General features: G+C 45.1%; 1 protein-coding gene across 1 annotated transcript in view; it reads left to right on the plus strand.

Annotated features, from left to right (window-relative positions):
* LOC146197070 (kelch-like protein 10) overlaps positions 1-19,133 on the plus strand; it is a 30,154-nt gene extending 11,021 nt beyond the window's left edge. The window contains exons 4-9 of the mRNA XM_084597120.1: positions 6,397-6,546; positions 7,261-7,463; positions 11,027-11,105; positions 11,887-12,098; positions 16,907-17,075; positions 18,969-19,133. Coding sequence (XP_084453246.1) covers positions 6,397-6,546; positions 7,261-7,463; positions 11,027-11,105; positions 11,887-12,098; positions 16,907-17,075; positions 18,969-19,133 — 978 coding nt within the window. The remainder of the gene's footprint in view (positions 1-6,396; positions 6,547-7,260; positions 7,464-11,026; positions 11,106-11,886; positions 12,099-16,906; positions 17,076-18,968) is intronic.
* The last annotated feature ends 2,304 nt before the right edge of the window (positions 19,134-21,437 follow it).

Here is a 21,437-nt window from a genome sequence, read left to right on the forward strand (position 1 = left end):
TAGAACACGGACAGATAAATAGCAATGTGTGTTTGTCTTTATCTGTCCGTGTTCTATCGTGTTTTAACATTATGTATAGACATTGTATGGACGACATCGATATATCGACCGTAATTTTATGAGAGATATACTATCCACCATGCCCTATGTTGGCTTGCGAAACTGAAGAACCCACCAGCCAGCCTTTTGCGATGGAGTCTGCAATTAACCGAATTCGACATAACTATCACGTACAAGTCTGGTCGCCAGCACTCGGACGCCGATTGCTCTCGCGTGGCCCTGTAGATCTCCACCGATGATATTACTGATGACACCATAATCCTATACGCCATGAGCATCCTAAATGTCTCGCTGAATTCCAGTCTGCAGACCCCGAGCTTAGCCGCATCTTGGACTATATAAACGGTGCAGCAAAACTCTCCCGAGAGCTTTCAAGCGTATTCTTGCGTCGTGACGTGTAGGCTACGGTATTCTGATTAAGAAAAACTTATTCGCCTGCCGTACGCCGTACCTGATTGTTGTAGCTACGTGTCTGCGTGATGAACTAGTATATTCTCATGATGAACCAACTTCCGGACATTTGGGAATCAACCCCACACTTGCAAGGATCCACAAAAAAACTACTGGCCTCATCTTAACGCGGACGTCTCTCACTATGTCAGCTGTCAGCGTCGCAAGGTGCCGTCGACAAACCCACCATGTTCTTGAAGCCAACAGACCCGCCATCAAGGCTCTTCAAGCAGATTGGCATGGACATGCTGTGATCATTCTCCTTTCACACTCCCCTCTACCCAACGGTACTGCATTATAGGCTACTTACGTTTTTCATCCATCACATTGTTCTGCGTCATGCGACCTCCCCTATCATCTCGACGGACAGCCTCGGCAGCAGCGAGAGACGACGCCGGGATGTCGGAGCGCGCGGATTAGTACGACCGGGGAAGAATATTAGAAGCTTCCAATAAACAACTTCGCCCGCTGGCTGTTCCTCGGTGTGTACATCTTGACGACCACGGCTGCGGCCCGAGCTAGCAGTTTGGAGTTTGGCTCTGAGAGCAGAGCCTCAGTCCCGATAGAAACCCCCGCCACTTACAGAGATCCAGGAAATGTATCACTGGCCTTTTCTTAACGCGGACGTTTCACACTGTCAAAACACGTCAAGGCCGTCAGCATCACAATGTGCCGCCGATAAAACCAATTGCGCTTTTGAAGCCGATAGACCCGCCATTGAGGCCCTTCCAGCAGACTGACATGGACGTGCTGGTACCTTTCTGCTTTCGCACTCCGGTAACAGGTTGGCCATCGTTGCTACAAGTACATCACATGATACGAGGAAACCTCCGTTCTACCTAACGGTACAGCCTTAAAGGTTCCAAAGTTTTTTACCATCATATTGTTCTGCGTCAAGGTGCATCGGATATCGTATAGGTGCCGTATTCAGAGCTGAATTCCTGCAGCAAATTTTGCTGCACAGTTCCAGTGACGAAGACACCATACCATCCTCGAACGGCTTGACCAAACGGCTGGACAAAACACTCGTGCTCTCAATGTACGTCAAATGCTCTCAATGTGCCGTCTTTGCCAAAAGTAACCAGGCTGCATATTTTGCTTCTCGCTTGCATTCTAAAGCCAACATTTATTTCCTTTGCTTTACACTGAATTAGAGCTTCAGACGTCGTACGAATTCTCTACTACCCGTCTTAGAAGCGGAATACGCAGCCTGGTTACTTTTGGCAAAGACGGTACGTCGACGTGGAGGACAAAACATGGGATGAAGTGTTGCCGTATGTCGCCCTTGCATACAATACGATGGTTCAAAAAACAACGAACATGTGACCGTCACGCTTAGTCCACGGCCGCGAGGTGACCGTGATGCTCAACGTCATGTTACCGCATCTGGAGGACGCAAACAAGCAGGCTCACTTTCACCCCTTTTAGCATCTCGCTGAAGAGGTCCGTCAGGGCGCGGAGTCAGAACCAAGAACGCCGAGATGTCCAACGCTGCAACCGCCGACATCGTTATGATTGGTACTCAACCGGAGATCATGTGTGGATCTGGTTTCCTAGGCCTCAGCGAGATGCTCCTCTGCCAATATTTTGGACCAGTTGGGGAGCTAACCTAAGGTGTTTACTGGTGGCTTTCAAAAGTCCTGACCACGGTGTAAGAATAGAAGGCTCTCTCAACGACCGCTCCGCACGTTGCACATAAACCCTCGCAGTTTCCAGCGTTCCGAAAGATGGCGCACCAGTAGAAGATAGCAAGAAAATGCTTAAATATTGGGGAAGTATACATTGAGACGGAATATGAACACTTAATTTAAGTATAAACCTTAGCCACAATCAGTTTTTAACTAAAAAATCAGGCGCATATTTTCTCAATGTTTAGCAGTAGTTCTTGTGACCGTCGGGCCTTTAATGCGTAAGAAACATTAGAAATTCCCCACAATTCACTTGCCATCAGGCCTATAAAGAGTGGAGGCCTGTATTTATTGGTCATCCGTTATTTATCAACATGTCGAACCGAAAAACATTCACGGAATTTAGTCCCAGAAATGCAGCTCGTCTGAGCAATGGTGTGGACGGTTGTGGGCGATTATAATTCTTTCGTTATGGCGGGCTGAGCTGAACAGAATAAACTGTCTCAAGCATGCCAAAGAAGCGCGCGCAGGCTGTTTAATTTTGTGAATCGGTCCACATGTTATACTGAAACTGGTTATATATTGCACTCGTAATTAACACCGTTCAATTGATTGGGCACAGATGACTAGATTTATTGTAAAGAGCAAGAAACTCTAAAATTGGTGTCACTGGAGACTGTAAAAAGCTACGCACGGCTTACAAGAAAAACAGTACATAAATTAGAACTCGAAGACAGGTTTTTAGGAACGCTTCTGACTCAACCTAGACCGTCACGAGTCGATGGTAGCCCCGCCAAGAGCTCGAAAGCAAAATATTCGGCGACGCCTCTAGCATGTAGCTGAGACGACACGATGTGGTGTCCTATGAGGATGATTTCTGCAGGCCCTCCTCCGTAGACGTACGGATCTTAATTCGGCGCATCGTCTTGAGGACCATCGAGTGGCTCGTGAAAACTGTGACACTTCTTTGGCACCGAAATGCCGTGCTTCTTAGCAGACCTTTTTCTTTACTTGCTGACTTTCGGCAGGCATGCTGAGAAGTCAGGAAAGAAACTTTTTTGGCACTACACATTTTTCAAGACACGGTCGCCCCGCCGGTGTGGCGCAGTGGTTACGGCGCTCGACTACTGTTCTCAAGGATGTGGGATCGAATCCCGGCCTCGGCGGCCGCTTTTCAATGGAGGCGAAAAGCAAAGGCACCCGTGTGCTGTGCGATGTCAGTGCACGTTAAAGAACCCCAGGTGGTCGAAATTTCCGTAGTCCTCCACTACGGCGTCTCTCATAGCCTGAGTTGCTTTGGGACGTTAAACCCAACAAACAAACCAATCAAGACACGGTCGCCTCGGAGCGCTCACGAGTAGGTGGTCCTTGTAAATATATATTCCCGTGATTTTGACGCGAGATGAGGCTCTACATGCTGCTCCCATAAAAGGTCTGAAGGTTGGAGCAAACGTTCCTCATGTGAGATAACATTTTTTGAAACCTTCAAGCGTTCTTCTTCCTTTGGTGCCGAAAACAGCGACAACTTTTCTTTGCCGGACTTCTAGCCTGTGGCGCATAGCGGAGCATAGCCCTTCCGTCCCATCGTCGACGCACCGGAGCACCGGTGACAGCACCATACACAGCCACAATCAAAATGCGGTAATTTTGCAGTAAAAAAAAAAAAATACAGAGCGAATTAGAGCACCATGCCGTACAAAATTTACGTTTAATGGCGCGTTCACTGCAATCAGATGACAAAGACGACAACGACGCAAACGGCGGGAGCATGCCCGCGCCGCCTGTCAGCAGGGAGCGGAACTGCGAGACTATATTGCAAAGCTCGGAGCCCAGGACAAGCGGCATCGTTGATACACATTTCTATTTTTCACCATGGTCGCTACTCTCCGCAGTCCCTACTCTCCGCAGTCCCGCAGTCCCTGTGGTCCCGTAGTCCATCTAAAACCCTATAACGGCCGACAGAGTAAATGTTTTGTGCGCCGAACGACTGCCCTCCAAGCAATTTTTTTTCCTTCAAATATACTCGTCCAGCATCGGAACGATGCCTAATTTACCCCAGAGATAAATATATAATCGGTGCATTCCTCGTCTTTGTTCTGCCTGATCGCGAGCGTGTACCTCTTCGAGGCGATAAAACCGAAGTGTTTTCGACTGGGCACCTGACGTTGAGTCTGTGGCCCTACCTAACTCGCTGGCACTCTGCGGTCCTCGATGACTGTTGTCGAGACCTTACTATGTGACAATGCTAAAGGGATTCCGTACCCAAGTGAGGGTAAGCTACATTCACCTCTAGTTCCGATCTAAGTGGGGATACCTGCAGGAAAAGCCAGAGAGACTCAGTATAAATTCACTTCTGAACATACTACAAGAAGTTTCTGAAAATGTAATGGTCCTCTTATTTTTCTAATTTTTTGTGTAAGTTTTATAAAAGTCCCAAGTACGGCCGCCGCAAATCTTCCGGGCTTTGTGACGTTTTAATGTGATCTCAGTGAATTTTGATGGCTTTACGCCGTTCTTGAACAAAGGCATACATGCCTTATGTAGCCTGTTTTAACCCGAAAATGGCTGTGGTTCGGTTTGACAAAAAAGGCGGCCTCAGCGTGATTTAAAAATCAGCGTTTCTCGGAAAGGGTCGTGACTCAGTCATGTCGTTACAGGTAACACCGACACCAAAAAAGAAATATTGGGTAGTTAAGTGAAATCAGACTTCTACGCCTCCGAGGTACGTTAGTTCAACTCAGTTAAGAAGCAGTGCGTAAAGAAAAATCAAGTCAGTACTGTAAGAAGGATAAAAAGCAGGTACAAATCCGGCACAAATCCATCAATTGCTTTTGTTCACATGCTGCATTGAGTATATCAGGATCAGGATCATACCTTTGATCCTGAAACTACTCCTATCACACGTGCTCATCGCATTTCTCGTAACTCTCACCCTAACGCCGTCTATCCAATGAAAGCCTGCACCGATACATATTATCAGTCTTTTTTCTTGAAAACAGCTCGAGACTGGAATGGCCTTCCATCCGAAGTGGCAACCATCACCAACCAGCCAATACAAAACCGCCATCGAAGATATTTTGTATTCATATTAAATTCCACAGCCCACCCCTCATGTAATGTCACCGGACCTTTGAGGAATAAATTATAAATATATTGGGGCTCGTCTTGGTGCCTTTAAAGAAATATCTAATAGAGCTGGCGTTGTGGCCCGTCTTGGCGCCTTGAATGAAAAAGCTGGTAGGGCGGGCATTGTGGTTCATCTTCGCGCATTGAAGTGCATTGAAGGGAAAAGGCGGTAGATCGGACGTTGTGGACTGTGTTGGCACTTTGAAGGAAACAACTGGTACAATGGTCCCTGTAGCCCTTCTTGGCGCCTTTAAGGAAAAAGCTGGTATAGCGGGCATTGTGGCGCCTTGAAGAAAAGTTAGCTGTTGTTTAGCTATGGTTAAACCTGGATGGAAGCGGGATCTTTTTTTACCTGGCTACACCTGTGGCCGAATTATGGGAAACAATATCCGCCTTTAAGCGTATGACTCGATAGTGTAGGCTAGTCTGCCAGCCCACGTATAATGCCCTGCTTTAAACAAGCCATACCAACGTGCCTGCGTGGCCAAGGGCTGACGTGAATGCAAGGGTCCTGGCAGGCTGAGTCTGATATCACCCTCCCATATGAAAGGAGAGGCCAAGTTGGCAGCTCCGGCCGAACACTCAGGCAACCTTAAGCCAAGTAAGTGCGCGGTAATGTCAGCTACCAGCTACCCCCTGTCACTGACCCTACCGACAACTACCGACACTAACGGTAAAGGCTTGAGCTGGATGGCTTAGTAAAGCTTCCACTTCAAAAGGTTGGTACGAAGTAGGCACACATGCCCTTGTTCAATGGTAGCTCGAGGCAATAATAAGAATATATGTGAATTGATTACCTTTTGTGAATAGTGTTCGAGGAAACTAATAAAAGATGTTGTCACGTGCTTCGGGTCGTCAGGAGAAGGAAGAAGATGGAGAGAAGAAAAAGAATTTGGTGTGCCTTGCAGACTCGCAGCGCTTAGACTACAAATAAACATCTCCGTTACGTACTGAGTAAGTAACAATATTAGTTTTAGACACCTCTTGTATTTCAAGTACGCGCTACACTGTTTTTGATGGGCAAGTAGAGGTGTCTCTTATGAAATTTGTTCTGTACAGTTTGCACCCCGGGCATTCAACACCTGGTCAATGCGGTGGTTTTCAACTTATGCTTTACACTCTGACGATGCAGGTAAACAAGATTCGCCGTCACTGCCTCAACATGCTAGAGCGGAACCTTGCACCAGACACTTGTATCGGGACTTATCACCTGGCACTCAAGCATCGATACTCTTTCCTGGCAGCTGACGCCCTTCGCTTTCTGATTGGAAACTTCACCGAGGTACAATCTTTATATTGCGGCATGGGCATCCAACAGTTTTGACGCAACCGCGCTAAAGCCCTCGATCCCCGAAAATAAGACATTGGCGTTGTGAGTGAAAAATCACGAGCATGGCACTGGCATGCAATAGCTAGCAGTTGATATGGCTATTCATTAGCTGGATAAGGTTGTCCGATATTACGTTTAGCAGGAGCTTCCAACTCGGGCCTCTCCTTTCATATGTGAAGGTGATATCAGGATCGGCCTGCCAAGACCCTTGCATTCATGATATAGCGAAAAAACCGTATGAGTCACAATAACCTCATACAGATTTCTCATAAAGACTCGTACAAACCTCATACAAATCTCATATAATCTCATATATTCCTCATACGTTGAATGATATTTGTATGAGATTATATGAGAATTATAAGAAATTAGTATGACAAATCTGTACGAGGTTATTGTGACTCATAGAGAATTTTCGCTAGGCCACGCAGGCACGTTCATACGGCTCGGTTAAAGCAGGGCCTGGTAGCCTTGGCTTCCGCGAGTCATTCCCCTCAAAGTGGAGCTTGAGTGTCCCCATAATTTCTGGGATTGCCGAGCGCGAGCATTTAACACTGGTAACCGTTGGCTCAGCAAGGTAATATTTGGACCATAGAGCAGAATACTTCAGAAGCTCTGCATCTGGCACTGTTGAGTTAGTTGCACCATTTTGGGGGCCTGACGCAGGTTTGGAGAGAGAGCGCCGACTACCAGTCGCTCGCGTTCCATGAGTTGCGGGCCATTTTGGCTGATGATCGGCTGAATGCACCTAACGAGGTAGAGGACTCGTTCTGTGCCATCCGAAAGTGGATCTCTGCGGACGTCGCCGAAAGACAGAAATACCTGGCCCAGCTCTTGCCATGTGTACGATTCATACAGTGTACCATTCGGTGAGTCTTGTGTCGTGCCGGTTTAGTACTCAATGCGATTGTTTGTTTTTTTTTTTTTTTCGTCGAGGCAAAGGTGTGTGTTTAAGGTGCCTATGCCTTTAAGGTGCCAATAAGTAAAACACGCATTATAAGAACAAATTATCCCGAGAGCAGATAGCTGGCACGCCACGCTTCGTTCTTCGCCACAAAACTTGCAGTGATTAATTTGTGGGTTGTGAAAAAACTTGTTCGGCAGTGTTGGCCTGCGAGTATCATGCAGTTATTGAAAGGTTCAAATAAGCTTCAACTGATTTTGTTTATAAAGAGCGATGCAAGGTGCTGGGTACATAATTACTTGTCCGCTGGTTTAATATGCAACTGCATTTAAACATTTGTCTATTATTTTCAATTCTTTGAGGTCCATGAACACTGTATTTGAAGTGAACAAATGGAAATGAAGCCTAGGCCTTGAAGTCCGCACCAAATGGAGGTAGACGAAGGCCATTTACTTGCAAAATTAGCCCGTGATTTTTGTTGCGAAAGCAACACTACACCAGCCAGTTCGGCTCATCAAGGACACTCTCGCTTCACATGGGACGATTGTGTCAGAATCAGCCTGCCACGACCTTGTTATTTACGTTACCACTATAGGCCACTAAGGCACATTCAAACGGCTTGGTTAAAGCGGGGCTTTATATGTGGGCTGGTAGCCTACGCTATTACGTCATACCATTAAAAGTGGAGCTTAAGTGCCCTCCAAATTCCAATAAACGCCTTTACCAGCACGTCGTCAGCAGAGTTGAAACCGAGTCTCTCTACTTCACCGATCATCCCAACGTCATCATTGGTATAAAGAATAAACCCCTAGTTGTTACGTGAACAGTTTGTCTTGTCTATACAGAAATTCTAGGGGGCACTTCGGACCACGAAAGTGTGATGAGACGAAAGCCATTATAGCGCAGTGAATCGTAGCCCTCCACAACGGCACCTCCATCTCCCTCTCTTCTTTCCCTCCCACCTTCCTCCCTTCTTTTACGGTGCCCCGCCGGGGTGGTGCAGTGGTAAGACGCCCGACTACTGTGCCGGAGTACCCGGGTTCGAACCCGACCTCGGCGGCTGCGTTTCGATGGAGGCGAAACGAAGAGGTGTCCGTGTGCTGTGCGATGTCAGCGCACGTTAAAGATCCCCAGGTGGTCGAAATTACTCCGTAGCCCTCCACTACGGCTCCTCTTTTTCTCTTTCCACTTTCACTCCCACCTTCCTCCCTTCCCTTACGGCGCGATTGCGGTGTCCACAGAAAACAAGTGAGACAGTTACCGCGCCTTTCCCTTCCTATAAATAAATCAGTTTTTTTTTCTTTTACGGTGTGGTACATGTGTCCGCGCACAGATACTGCGCCTTTTCTATTCTGTAAATCAATTTCAAACGCCGCTGATGCCTGCTTTACTAAATCCTCCTAGATATCTGGGTCTGCTTATGTTTGCTGTGTGGTGGCGCGTTCGAGGAAGCGGCAAATGAAAGGCGCCGCACGGAGCCTGGATCGGACGCCCAGCGGGGTCAACTTCGTATATGTATGAATCGTCTGGTGACGTCATGACCTGTTGTGGCGGTACATATCGCGCGCCCCTTGTCGAACACAACCAGCATGATTTGAACGCATCAAAGCTCACCGGCGTTCTACAATTCGTTTACAGAAAAGAAAAGGCACAGTATATGTTACTCGCGGAATCCCGCTAACATCCTCACGGTAGACAAGGGGTATTAAGAAGAGCGTTTCACGTTTGGTCAGAGTTTCCTTTCGTGTTATGTAGTGTGCCAAAGTCAGGGGTACGTACGGCGCAGTTGTTAAAGAGCTGGGCTGGGATACAAAGGTGGAGGTTCCACTCCTGCTGGATACAAGGTTTATTAACTTATTTTGTCGCGAAAGCAACACTACGCCAGGTCTAACCGCTCGTCGCTGCGTGTCGTGTCCGTGTCCGTGGTCCCCGATCCGGCACTGCGCCTAACAGAAGAAGAAGAAAAAGAACGCTCGGTCACCCGCAGCTAATGATTTCGCTCCTTATTCGGTTCAGCAGCGTTGAACCCTTCTAATTTTTTTCTCTCGCTCTCGAAAGAGTGACATCTCTGGTGACATCTTCTGACATCTTCTGTCGACAACAAAGAGGTGTTAAAGGCTTTCTCCTTAATAGATCTAAACCAAATGCTTAACCACAAGCGTAGCCATGCAGCCGTTGCTATCGCAATTTAACTAGGGTTAACCAGAGCTAAACCACAGCCAACGTTTTTATTCTTTTTTTTTTTTTTTTGCTTTTTTAAGCACACAAATCCTCCGTTCTTAAGCGAAAGTCTGATTGCGCTATTAATTCGTCGCGGTAGTTCTGTGGTTAGGGTTCTCGACTGCTGAATCAAATAATGCAGGATGCGGCAGCGGCGGCCACTCCTCCATCGAAAAGATCCCGGCCTCGGCGGCAGCTTTTCGATGGAGGCGAAAATCAAGGCGCCCGTGTGCTGTGCGATGTCAGTGCACGTTAAAGAACCCCAGGTGGTCGAAATATCCGGAGTCCTCCACTCCGGCGTCTCTCATAGCCTGAGTTGCTTTGGGACGTTAAACCCCACAAACCAACCAACCAACTTTTTAATGGGGGCAAAAACAAAACAACCGTGTGTTGTTTTGTGGGATATCAACCGTGTGTTGATATCCCACAACAAACAGCTGTGGGATATCTGGGCAATGTTAACGAACCTCAGAAGGTCTAAACTTCCGGATCCCACCACTACGACGCCTCTCATAGCCTGAGTCGATTTGTACGTTAATCTCCATAAACCACACTAAACCTAATTTGCCGTTAAAATTTTGCGGTCTATGGATAAGTAAACCAACTTTCGTTTTCTCATAGCCTCCTTTCAGAAGCAACGTTGGCGCTGCGATCACCTCGATACTAGAAGATATAAAAATCCTGCGCATCGTGTGACATGACGTCAGCTACGTGCTAATCCACCATCTGGCTAGTGGCTCCCCTAGCGCTGTGCTTTGACTCTTCAGAGGCTGAACATGACACAAAGCTCGGAATCGCAAAGTACTTTCTTGCCTCTTATAGTGAATTCATTTTGCCGAGTTCTCTACCGGTTCATAAAATACACCGAAGGCTACCACGTTGCGAACATTCATCAGAGCAGCGCAGCTTGATTGTGCTATTACGACACTGTGCGCTGTGCGATAGCGATCGGTATTTCTGTTGAGGTTTGTTTTTCTTAGAAAGCTTTCCGCGCTGTTTTCAAGTAACAATGTAAAACATGCTTGTGCGGTAGAAGTTCTCCTACGCACTCTGCAAACGGGGTGGTCCGAACGAGTATCAGTGTTTCCTGTTACCTCATGCATCTTCAAGAAGGCACAGGACAACCCAGGGCAACGCACCAGTCTGGTACTTGCGCCCTAAGCGTTCTCATAAATTCTCGCTCCGTGCTTTAATCAACGATACCCACTGACATCCTCCGCAGATTTAACGCTTCATTAATATTTTGTTAAATCCGCTGTAGCACTGTAGTCTCTGCACGGCATTTATTTGTTTTGTTTTTTCGAGCAGTGAATGTGAGACGGTGGTCACGGATCCTCTAGTGCAGGCCGATGAAGACAGCGTGCAGGTCCTGAACGTGATATTCGAGGTCAGTTACCCTTTCATGCTAAAATAACTAGACTAATCATTTAATGTAAACGTGAGTGCCTCTGATGCAGTTCCAGCAGCCGTCAGAGTGGAAGCACCTGAAAGGCTTGCAAAAAGGCGTCCAAACATTTCCTACCTCCTTGAGAAATTGCGAGTTATGGTTTGGCCGACCGCAGGCATAAATAAATGGTTCGATACAGGCGCAGAATGTAGACAAAATTTCCGTTCTGTTTTGCACTAGCGCACCTGATTCAGAGCGAAGTAAAATGTAGCCGAGTTGTATCAAATCTATGTGTGGAGCTTAGAATTGTAAATGTATTTAGCGGTAGGCTTGGTTCGCACAGACAGGTTTAATCGTGTGTCTGTAAGTAAAGGTGACTTACGTGTGATGATATCGGTGACTAGATAACCTGATATATACACACCTGGCCTCCACTGCATTTCGTAGCTTTGTTTTTGGTGCCTCCTCGCAGTGGCTCTTTGATTGGAAAATGCTTCTCGAGTCGAAACGGGATCAAATACCGGCATGGATTCGATTTCCGCTTCCACTAAAATTAACTCATCTTTAATTTTTTTTATTGCTGTAGTTACAGGGCCGTTCAGCGAAATTTAGCATCCAACTGAATATTTTCACCTATTTCTGAAACAAACAACACAGCTGATATGTGGATTTCCTCGAATTTTGTACAAATGGGCGGAGAAGGGAAGGCGAAAACGTAGCAGTTAAATCCATTCCTACAATAATATGGTTGCTGTTCCGCGGACACGCTTGCGCCGCGCAGACTGTGTGCGGGCAGCCGATGGAGGCGGATGAGTTCGCCGGCGTGGACCTATCGGCGCAGATGTGGCTCACCCCACGCCTCCCGAAGGGCATCGTCTTCCTCTTCGGCGGCTACGGAGACTGGCGGTACGGGACGGCCAGCAGCGACATGCACGTGTACAACTGCCGCACTGATAGCTGGCGTCGCCTGGGCGAGCAAGACACAGCCCCCAGGTATGCAATTTGCTCGCTTGCTTTCTTCGAGAAAATATTGTCGACATCTCTCCAGGAAACTCACTACAACCCTGTTGAAAAGATAAACTGCGACGAGCAGATCAACTTTTCCTGCACCACATAAATCCAATATTCTCAGTTCGCACTGCGTAGAGCAGCGTGGATGCGGCCGAACCCACAGCGACACTGGAGCAGCTCTCATCCCTTAATTCAAGCCGCTAACTAGGATGTAGCGCCTTTGACGAGCAAACCATGGTCTTTCCTAGGAATTCCCGCTGGGAAAAGTGCCATCTCCGCCATCAAGCAGAAGGTTCTTGGTATTTTTGTCGAGGAAAACAGAGGATATGAACTTGGGTTTTTATTGATGCCCAATATGGCTCTTGCATTACGAAATTATCATGATGAAGTTGTTTTAGGCTCTGCCAGTATTGTTTTGAGGCCGCGCTAGAACAAAAAGTGATCACAATTCATCAAGAGTCCCAACAAAAATTCATTCGCTTGGTCAAAGATCTCGCACAGGTAGAGTAGAGAGGAAAGCAGCCAAGACATATTTTTGAGGAAGCGATAAAATAAGAGTTTGTTTGACGTATTTTATGTGAACTAAACCGGGTTGTCTTTGTTCTCAGAGTGTTCTTATGGTGCAGTTAAGTGTTCTACATTAAAAAAAAAAAGTTACTTTCACCTAAAGTGTGCATCTAATCCAGCAGGACCACGAAAGACTGCATACAACCGGAGCAAATTAGGAGGGAGGAGAGCAGCGAGGCCCTTTGCCGATGGACATAGATTATAGTGCACATATATGTATAGTATTTTACGTGTTATCGATACAAATTGAATATGCCACAAATATAAAAGTGTCACTGACTATTTAAATTTTAAGTCATCGTGAGCTAATGCTCTCGTGATCCATAGTGAATTGTCGAAGGCGTAACGTTTTTGCTTGCTTTTCATATTTCAATTTTTCTCATTTCTTTGTCTGTTTCGTTTGTGTTCATTTCCCTTGTGGCTGAACCTATTGCTACTCTACTGGCAGTTTCGAAAGACGTATAATGCGTTTGTATATTATTCTATGATTTAAAGTGAAATTAGCACAGCGCCAGGCTTGCGCAACCTCTTCAAGGCTGCTCAAATAGCAGCCACCTGCGTGCTACAATTGTGGAATAAGTTCCTGGGTAAGGCAGCTCATGATTTCGCGTGATTTGAATAGCTTTAAATTCAAACGAGGTTTGCTTTGTCGATCTTCACTAGAGACAGGCTATATCAACCAGGTCCTTTAGAAGGCAGGGTCCGTCCATGCCGAAAAGAAAAAAAAACGAATTTTAATCTACATTTCCCACGACTGGACCCTGATATCTGTGTCTGAAGTGACTTCAGGGGCCGTAAAACTGCACGTGCAATATGCTTGAGCTGCCACCTGGAGCCCGTTTCGACTTTATATTATAAAAGAATTCTATGATGATATGCAGCACTGAACAAAGTGATAAGCAATAAATAATTTTAGACTTAAATTTCTTTCCCGCACTAAATCTTGCACGTGAGCATAATAGAACAATTATGTCACAGTACTTAGAGAATTTTCTCTCAGAAAATGTATTGCCATATTAACCTACATTTGTTTCCGCGGGAAAATATACGGCATGAAGCTATCGAAGATATTGATCATTTTAATACTACATGGGACACCCCTTGCAAAACTAATTTTCCAAAGTAACATAGTGACGTAACTCCGTGCGTATTTCACACGCAAGTCAAGCATTTCTTTGTGGATTGCTACACTTTGTAGAGAACGCCGAGACATGTACTCAAGAAAAGCCAAGGAAAACGTACTTATTTCGATGCTCTTAAATGTAACGAAAATTCTCCTCTGCCCTGCAGACTTTTTAAATGTAGCTTTAAGACACTCGTTCAGCGGACAAGGCTGCGTCGGCGCTGTCAAGAACCCCATGTTATGCCAAGGTGTAAAGAAAGAAAACAATTGAATATATCACTTCAAATATGAAATAAAGGTCGGAGCTTGTCTGAAACTGGTTAACTCTAAAAAGCACTTTGAATTTAGGTAAATAAAATATACATAAATTTCCGTCGGGGTTCAAACGCACGAATCTTCGATAATCAACCGACCGATCAACCGACCGGTCGATAATCAAGCTACCGACAAGGCCACGAATCATTTATTTCTTCAATGCATTTATTTCGTAACACAATACAATCTGGCCGAATCGTCAAAGTGCGCTGGTTTACATCCAACTCGTTTCATTATAAAAGATTTAAGTTGATCATCTCCAATACGCTGGGCAAGTGACTCACCTTTCAGAACATATATTACTGGTCGAACAGAAGGCCCAAAAATGCGACATGAATATCATCATGACTAACAGTACTCGGCGTTTTCCCACACTTGGGCTAATTTGGTAGAAAAGCTGCCTCCAAATATGCTGTGTTCTTTTCACTTAAAGCGCGATCTAACGCTTGCACGCTAATGAGTGTGTGTCTAATAATAAAAATAGTTGCTAAACAAGTAGCAAAATGCATGTTGGCGTTTCTGACCCTCTTTGCTTGACGTGGCCGAATGGCGCTTTGACATGCATTCACCACAGGAACACTCCCGCGATCAGATGTACTCGTTCGCCGCTGCGCCAGGAGATGGCACGCGAGTAGAATAAACTTTGCTCTGCGGAGCCTGTCCACGTGGAGCTCTCCTTTGTGACTTCAGCGTTGTCCAATTGGAGGCTGATTTTGCAGCATAAACTTCGTGCCTCGTCCGATTTTCCTGTGATGTTGCTCCCCAGAATACAAGAGGCGACTATCGTGTTATACCTTTAAGGCAGTGTTTAAGTGTCCCCCTCACCCTTTTCTGTAAACGCGGTAGCGGTACACAAAAAATCCAGCATCGGCGATGTGAGCGAAATATCACGGACGTAGCTTTGGCAGGTGGTATTTGGTGGCTGGCAGGGCCGGGCACCACCTGGACATAGGGTCGCCTGACATCACGTGATATGACATGGCTGATTTTTCAGGAGCTACTAACCCAGGCCTCTATTTCAGAGGGGAGGGTGTGATCAGAACCCGCCTACCAGTACTCTTGAATTCTGATTCAGACATGCTGCCCTATAGGCCGCACAGGTACGTCCCTACGGCTTGGTTAAGTGGGGCGTGATACATAAGCCGCACGGCCTTTCCCAATTCGAATATATGCTAAGAGTATGTGTGAGATATTAGAAGAAGAAATTCAAGGATTCCTTATCGGACGAGCAGCAATGTTTATGTGCGCAAGCAATGATTCGCAAGAAGTTTTGGAAAACGGGAGGCATTACTGTTATCATGTCACATTCTTAAAGTCGGCTCTTACATGTCCCCCATTCTTTTCAACCAATTCCTCACAAACCTTGAGTGCTTGGGGGCATCGTTTCAGTTGGAACTAATATCTAAAGCGCAGATGCTTGCGTGGCTATGAAGCCCCAATATTTCCAACAATCACCCGATAAACTTCTTTGCTCGTTATATTTTGATTTCAGAAAAAGACGAACGTCATAAAACCTAACACACCCACCAACCACCAGCATGAGGTCGATCCCCCGCTCGTGAAGTTTCTCTCCTCTTTGACTAAATTCTAGGTACCATGGCAGAAGAGTTGAAATTAACGAAAATGTAGTTTTTATTACCACGCAAAAACATGCATTTAAATAAAATTGCAAGCTGAATCGCCTTTTTGGTGTTTACGAAAAGGAGGATGACCAAGTGTAGAGTGGACATTATGTGGGGCAAAACAAGGTGTCCAGCAATTACTTCATATTAGCTCTCTTAAATTAGCAACACGCGTCGTTTGAGAAAAGAAAACAGCCAGCAGTGCCGAGCTGAAGTTCGGCTAGCTGCTTGTAATTGTGGGGAAATCTGAACAAACACATAATGCTTTCAAGACATCATGCTTCCTCGGCGACAAGGAGTGATTGACGGGAAGTGCCTGTGTGCGGACTATGGGAGCTAGGCATTAGAAAAAAGCATTCTTGAATATGGTTGCCCTATTTTGTCTAATGAAACAAGTTGCCGATACCTTCACATACTGTAGAAAGCAGTTCCTCAACAAATGATCTCTGTGGCCAGATTCTGCCTCAACATGATCATACATACTGGCCACTATGGAGTAAAAAGCCTGAGATTGTCTCCACTTCATCATCATGCGCAAACTTAAGCGTAGTAAAAGGAAATAAAATTCTAAAAATTGAAAGTACGTTTGTTTTCTTAATCACGACTATGGCCAAGAAAAAAAATTGAAGCTTACACTAACTTGCCTCTTCGCAACAATACCCGCGAATCATTCGATGCTGTCAAAACAATACTCGATGTCATAATTTTTCTGGGCGAAAAGCGGTGAAAAGAATTCAGATTTTATGTCCAAATTTCTCAGTAGGCAGAAGAACGGCAGGCTATACAATGCAGTTTGTACTTATTCTAAAGTTCCAATGCTTGCGCTACTAGATACAAGAACGCAATCAGGCATAACGGCACTCGTGTTGTTACCAAGTGTTCATCTGTTCTCCCTGGTCATGCTATGTTCACGCCACCCAAGCAAGCCACCTGAATATCAAGAAATACGGCGCTTTCTTAGCGTTCATTCGAAGAACCTTGTTTTTAATAAAACTTGTTGCTGGGCTAGTTGGTCATGCATTCTGTGCTCGTCCTTTTGCGCTACCTTTTATTCTAAGAACGTTGTTTTTATTTTAAGTGTGACAACTAGAGCCGACTTCAATAACTTTCTCATTTTTGCGCCTTGCCTCTTGTCGACATGCACTGGTTTCCTCTTCCCACAGGTTTGGGCATGGGGCAGCGGTGCTAGGCTCCTGCATCTACATCGTGGGTGGAAAGAACGTCCGCGAGGTTTACTGCTCGGTGGAGTGCTTTGACGTCAGTCGAAACGAGTGGAGCAAGAAGGCCAACCTAACAATCGCCCGCACTAGTCTCAACCTGGTCGCCCTCCAGGCAAGCACGTCCACGACCGAAGAGAACGAATTTCTGGATCACGCTTGCATGCCTATCTACCGATGTCATTTTATTAACGAATGTCATGTGCCTTTACAGTAGACAATTTGCGAGATCAACCCGATCATGTGGTCAATCGGATATAAGCTATTTATAAATCCCGACCTATTCTCTCCCCACGCCTATGCGACCCTGCATGCCAGTTGGGAAAGGTTAAGAACCAAGGTGCTCCTTTAACTTTCTAACCTGGGCGTTCTTGCGAGCAATCTGCAATGTTGCCAGGGCACACGCTAAAACTCGGATCACTCAGAATTCTGCTTAGACTTTGAAATTAATAAGTAGTTTTCAATCTTCACATTCGTCAGTAACAGTCGATTGCAAGAAAGGAAATTCAATTTTTAAATCCAATTCCTAAGCTATAAACGCTTTCTTGCTGGGGACCAAACACCACTGTATCCCAAAACAGCCGCAATAGCGGTTTCCAGAAAGGAGAGAAATTGGACGGAGTTCTCGGTAACCTAAATGTACAGATGCTAATCAGAAAAATATGAAGCCATGTTTTGCAGCAGATTGAGTGAACGCCGTAGTCAGTTTAACACTGGTGCCTACCTTTTGAGGAAGGGTTTTAAAATACTTTTTAGAGCCATATAGACAGAAATTGCCTAGTTTCGGAAACGTGGCAAAATTTCGCGTCTGAATTTGGTCCTGCGCTCACAAGGAGTACGTAAGGGACTGTGATAAAAAATCAGAGTCGCGTTTAGGAAAATTGATGGCGCAAAACAAGAACCCTGCCTACGTAGAATCTGTCAATATATTGACTGTTATTCTTGCTTTAGGCAGGATGTCAATAAATTACGTTCATAACTCTCTTCCAAAAAATGTTAGAAATGTCTTGGTGTGGGCTAAGACAGCCTGTATCTCCTTTACTTTCGGTCTTTTTCGAACCTAAACCCGCATTTCTAGGCTCACAGCAGAAAATTTTATTTTTAAAACCTTATCCTGTTTTTCGTCACTTCTCCCAAATTAGTAACGCCAGTGATGAAATGGACTTTGTGATCACAGATAGGAGTCAATAGCTTCTTGGGCTAGGCTCAGGTATCCGTCACCAATAAACGAAAAGATCCAGAACAGCAAACATTGATTGCGGTAATGAGAAGTGGTGTTTACACGTATACTTCACTATGTTTTATGTAGTCAACCTTTATTACTCGAACTCAGTTTTCCTTGAGTACCTCTGTCAGAGATTATAGTCTCACTATACCAAGCTCCAAAGCGCTGAGATGTTTTATATATACGCAATCTTACAAGGCACTTTTTTTTTTACTCTCCAACATATATCACATGACATCGCAACGTTTGGAGACGTGTTATCATCATATAGTTTAATAATCATTTTTCTTTGCTTGCGCCATTGCATCTTCGCATCATTGCGCTATCATACCACTGTTTCAAAGTTGGTACTGTTCATACGTACACTGTCAAAATATATCTATGCAATATCGACTAAGTTATTCGTATTACTTCTCACTGGCTGCCTTCCAGCTGATGAAGGGGGCGTGTCAGGATTCACAAAATTCCCACGAATACTATGCATCAGAATTAAGCTAGAATGTTACTCAGGGATAAAGAAACTGCGTTAGCTGTCACGAAAGCTGTCTGCTTGATATTTCAACTCGTGACTTGGTATCGACAACTGGTATTACGTTTACAGCGCATCCATTGCCCACTGTTGATTTAATTTACGAGAACAAGCCCCGCCATTGTATAAACGTGTGAGAAACACCAGTGCTGAGTAATGCAACCTACTTAGCATGCTGATAAGCTTTTTATTAGAAGTACCTTCCGCTTGACCTTTATCGCTTGGCATCTACTTCCCTGGTGTCCCCATTGCAGGGCCTAATCTACGCCATAGGGGGCGTATACGACCGTTGGTATACTGTAACTGAAACGGTAGAGCGTTACAACCCCAAGAGGAATGTGTGGTGCATGGTGGCTTCCATGAACGAAGGCAGAAGCCACGCAGCGTCTGCAGTGGCCAGAGGACGCATCTACATGTAAGATATATCGACTCAGATTTATTTAAACATAATTGTTGCACGTTTAAGACCCACTGTAAATCTGGAGAGGTCTATAGGCGTCGTGCACGCCGCCAGGAACCGCCAGCATCGACGATGCGTTCAGCGCCACTGGTGGCCACTTCTGCGTTCAATGAGGGATGGGGCTCTAAGGAATACATATAAACCAGCGTTTTAAAAACATTTTTATGATTTTACAGTGCAACTTCATTGTTGTCGCTTTGTGAAGAAAGGCCGAGTAAATCCACGAATAGGTCACGAAAATATGAAACCGTCGGCTGAGTCCCCCGTGCACGTTTCGCAATATTTTGAAAATATTAAAACTTTGAAATAAGATTTCATGCTCATGCTCGCACGTTGCTTCGGAATTAGATGCGTAAGTCTGCTATACTCCGTTTGAGAAGCTGCTTGCAGGTCTGCGAAAGGTAAGGGTGATCTGTGCTAGCTATGAGGGCGCGCGCAACATTATTGGGCTCCTACCCGCCTGTCGGCGACCGCAGCTGTCAGTGACGCGGGCGCCTTGCGACATCACATAAACTTTTAGATGGTCACCATCCTTCAAAACAGTTTTTTTTAATTTTACCCTATTACTAACATACATCCTTGTCAAAAATATAGTCTACCAGACTTGTTTTTGAGTTCTGCTGGTTTACACATTTTATTACCGGTATTCCAAGTCTCGCAATGGTTCGAGGAATACTCGTTCTCGCTTTTCTGGAGCTTAGGTCTTCATAGGTGCCTCAAGAGCTCTGCCTGCACGGCTATTTTTGTCTATGTCTTCATTTTAATGACTTCATGAAGTCCAAATCTTGTGATTTCATTGAATCGCTTACATGCAACCCAATATTATTCCTGAAAATATTCTGAGGAAAAATGTCGGCTTTTAATCTGACACTCTGTGATAGTGGACTGCTCTTCCTTCAGTATTTTATATAAATTAATCCCGCGAGCTGAATATCATGTTACCCATCCACGCGCTCATTTTCATTCCCAACCTATTCCCATTCGGTAATGATATGGATATGAATCCTCGGGACGTTACACATCCCGCCGATCAATCAATGCTCAGCCATGCCACCTGCCAGCTGTTACCTTCTAGAGGTATGCTTGTGTCAATGAGAAATATAATCATTATTATATTATATTATATTATATTATATTATATTATATTATATTATATTATATTATATTATATTATATTATATTATATTATATTATATTATATTATATTATATTATATTATATTATATTATATTATATTATATTATATTATATTATATTATATTATATTATTAGAGCGAACACGAAGACAATGGACAAGATAAAAGAAAGCCACAGTACAAGCGCTGACTCACAACTGTGCCTAAGCCCTTTACTCCAAAGCCCAGAAAAAACAAAGAAAACGAAACAATCACGTGAAACAACCCCTGGGTTCACCTGCTGCACAAAAAGTCACTTAAAAAAGACACCTCTTTGCTTGAAAGAGCAAGAAAAGTCTTGCTGACACACTTATTGTCCGTTGAAATAAAATATGATTCCATTATCTCTCTCGTCATCTTCTCATAAATACCAACTCGTCCAACAAAGTATCTTGGTGAGAAATATAATGCTTTCTCATTACTCCGTCTGCACGAGGCGGGAGCATGCTCGTATTTTTGACGCCATTGGACGCTGGACACCCAAGCCACTGCATTTTGTGCTAATGGCCCATAAAAGGTTTTCACCTTGAATTTTCTGCAAGGTCTGGCAAAAATCAATAACGGTATAGCGTTAAAGTACCTCTTTCTGCCGAAAATTCGGCGTCGTTGTTGTCGGCGTATCGATCGAACAATTACTGGCATCATTCTGGCAGGTGGTAACTGACAGGGTGACATGGGCGAGCACTCATTCGTCGATGATGTCTTTGAGGTAGCGATAACAAATGCTGTCACAAAGATGAAAGGAGCTGCCAACTCGGGGAGCTCATTTGAGATAGGATGCTGGGATAGGAATCAACATCGAGTACTCCTGGATGCCGTTTCAGGCACACTACTTCTATAGACCACGCGGCCACATTAATACAGCTTGGTTAAAGCTGGGCTGTACATGCATTTCTGGTAATCGCTTACGACCAGTACCAGGAATAAGTGGCTGCTTAGGACGGTGGGGTAATAAAAATATCTGAGATGTCGGAGGCACGATTCAAGTGATCGAAGATTAAACAAACAGAAACCACATGTCTGAGAAAAAAGAACCGCAAGGGGAGCCGCAAACGGAAGCCTATCATGTCATACCGTTCAGGGCGGAG

This window comes from Amblyomma maculatum, chromosome 3 (genome assembly GCF_055883805.1).
Source record: "Amblyomma maculatum isolate TAMU_Amacu chromosome 3, ASM5588380v1, whole genome shotgun sequence".
Classification (NCBI taxonomy): domain Eukaryota; kingdom Metazoa; phylum Arthropoda; class Arachnida; order Ixodida; family Ixodidae; genus Amblyomma; species Amblyomma maculatum.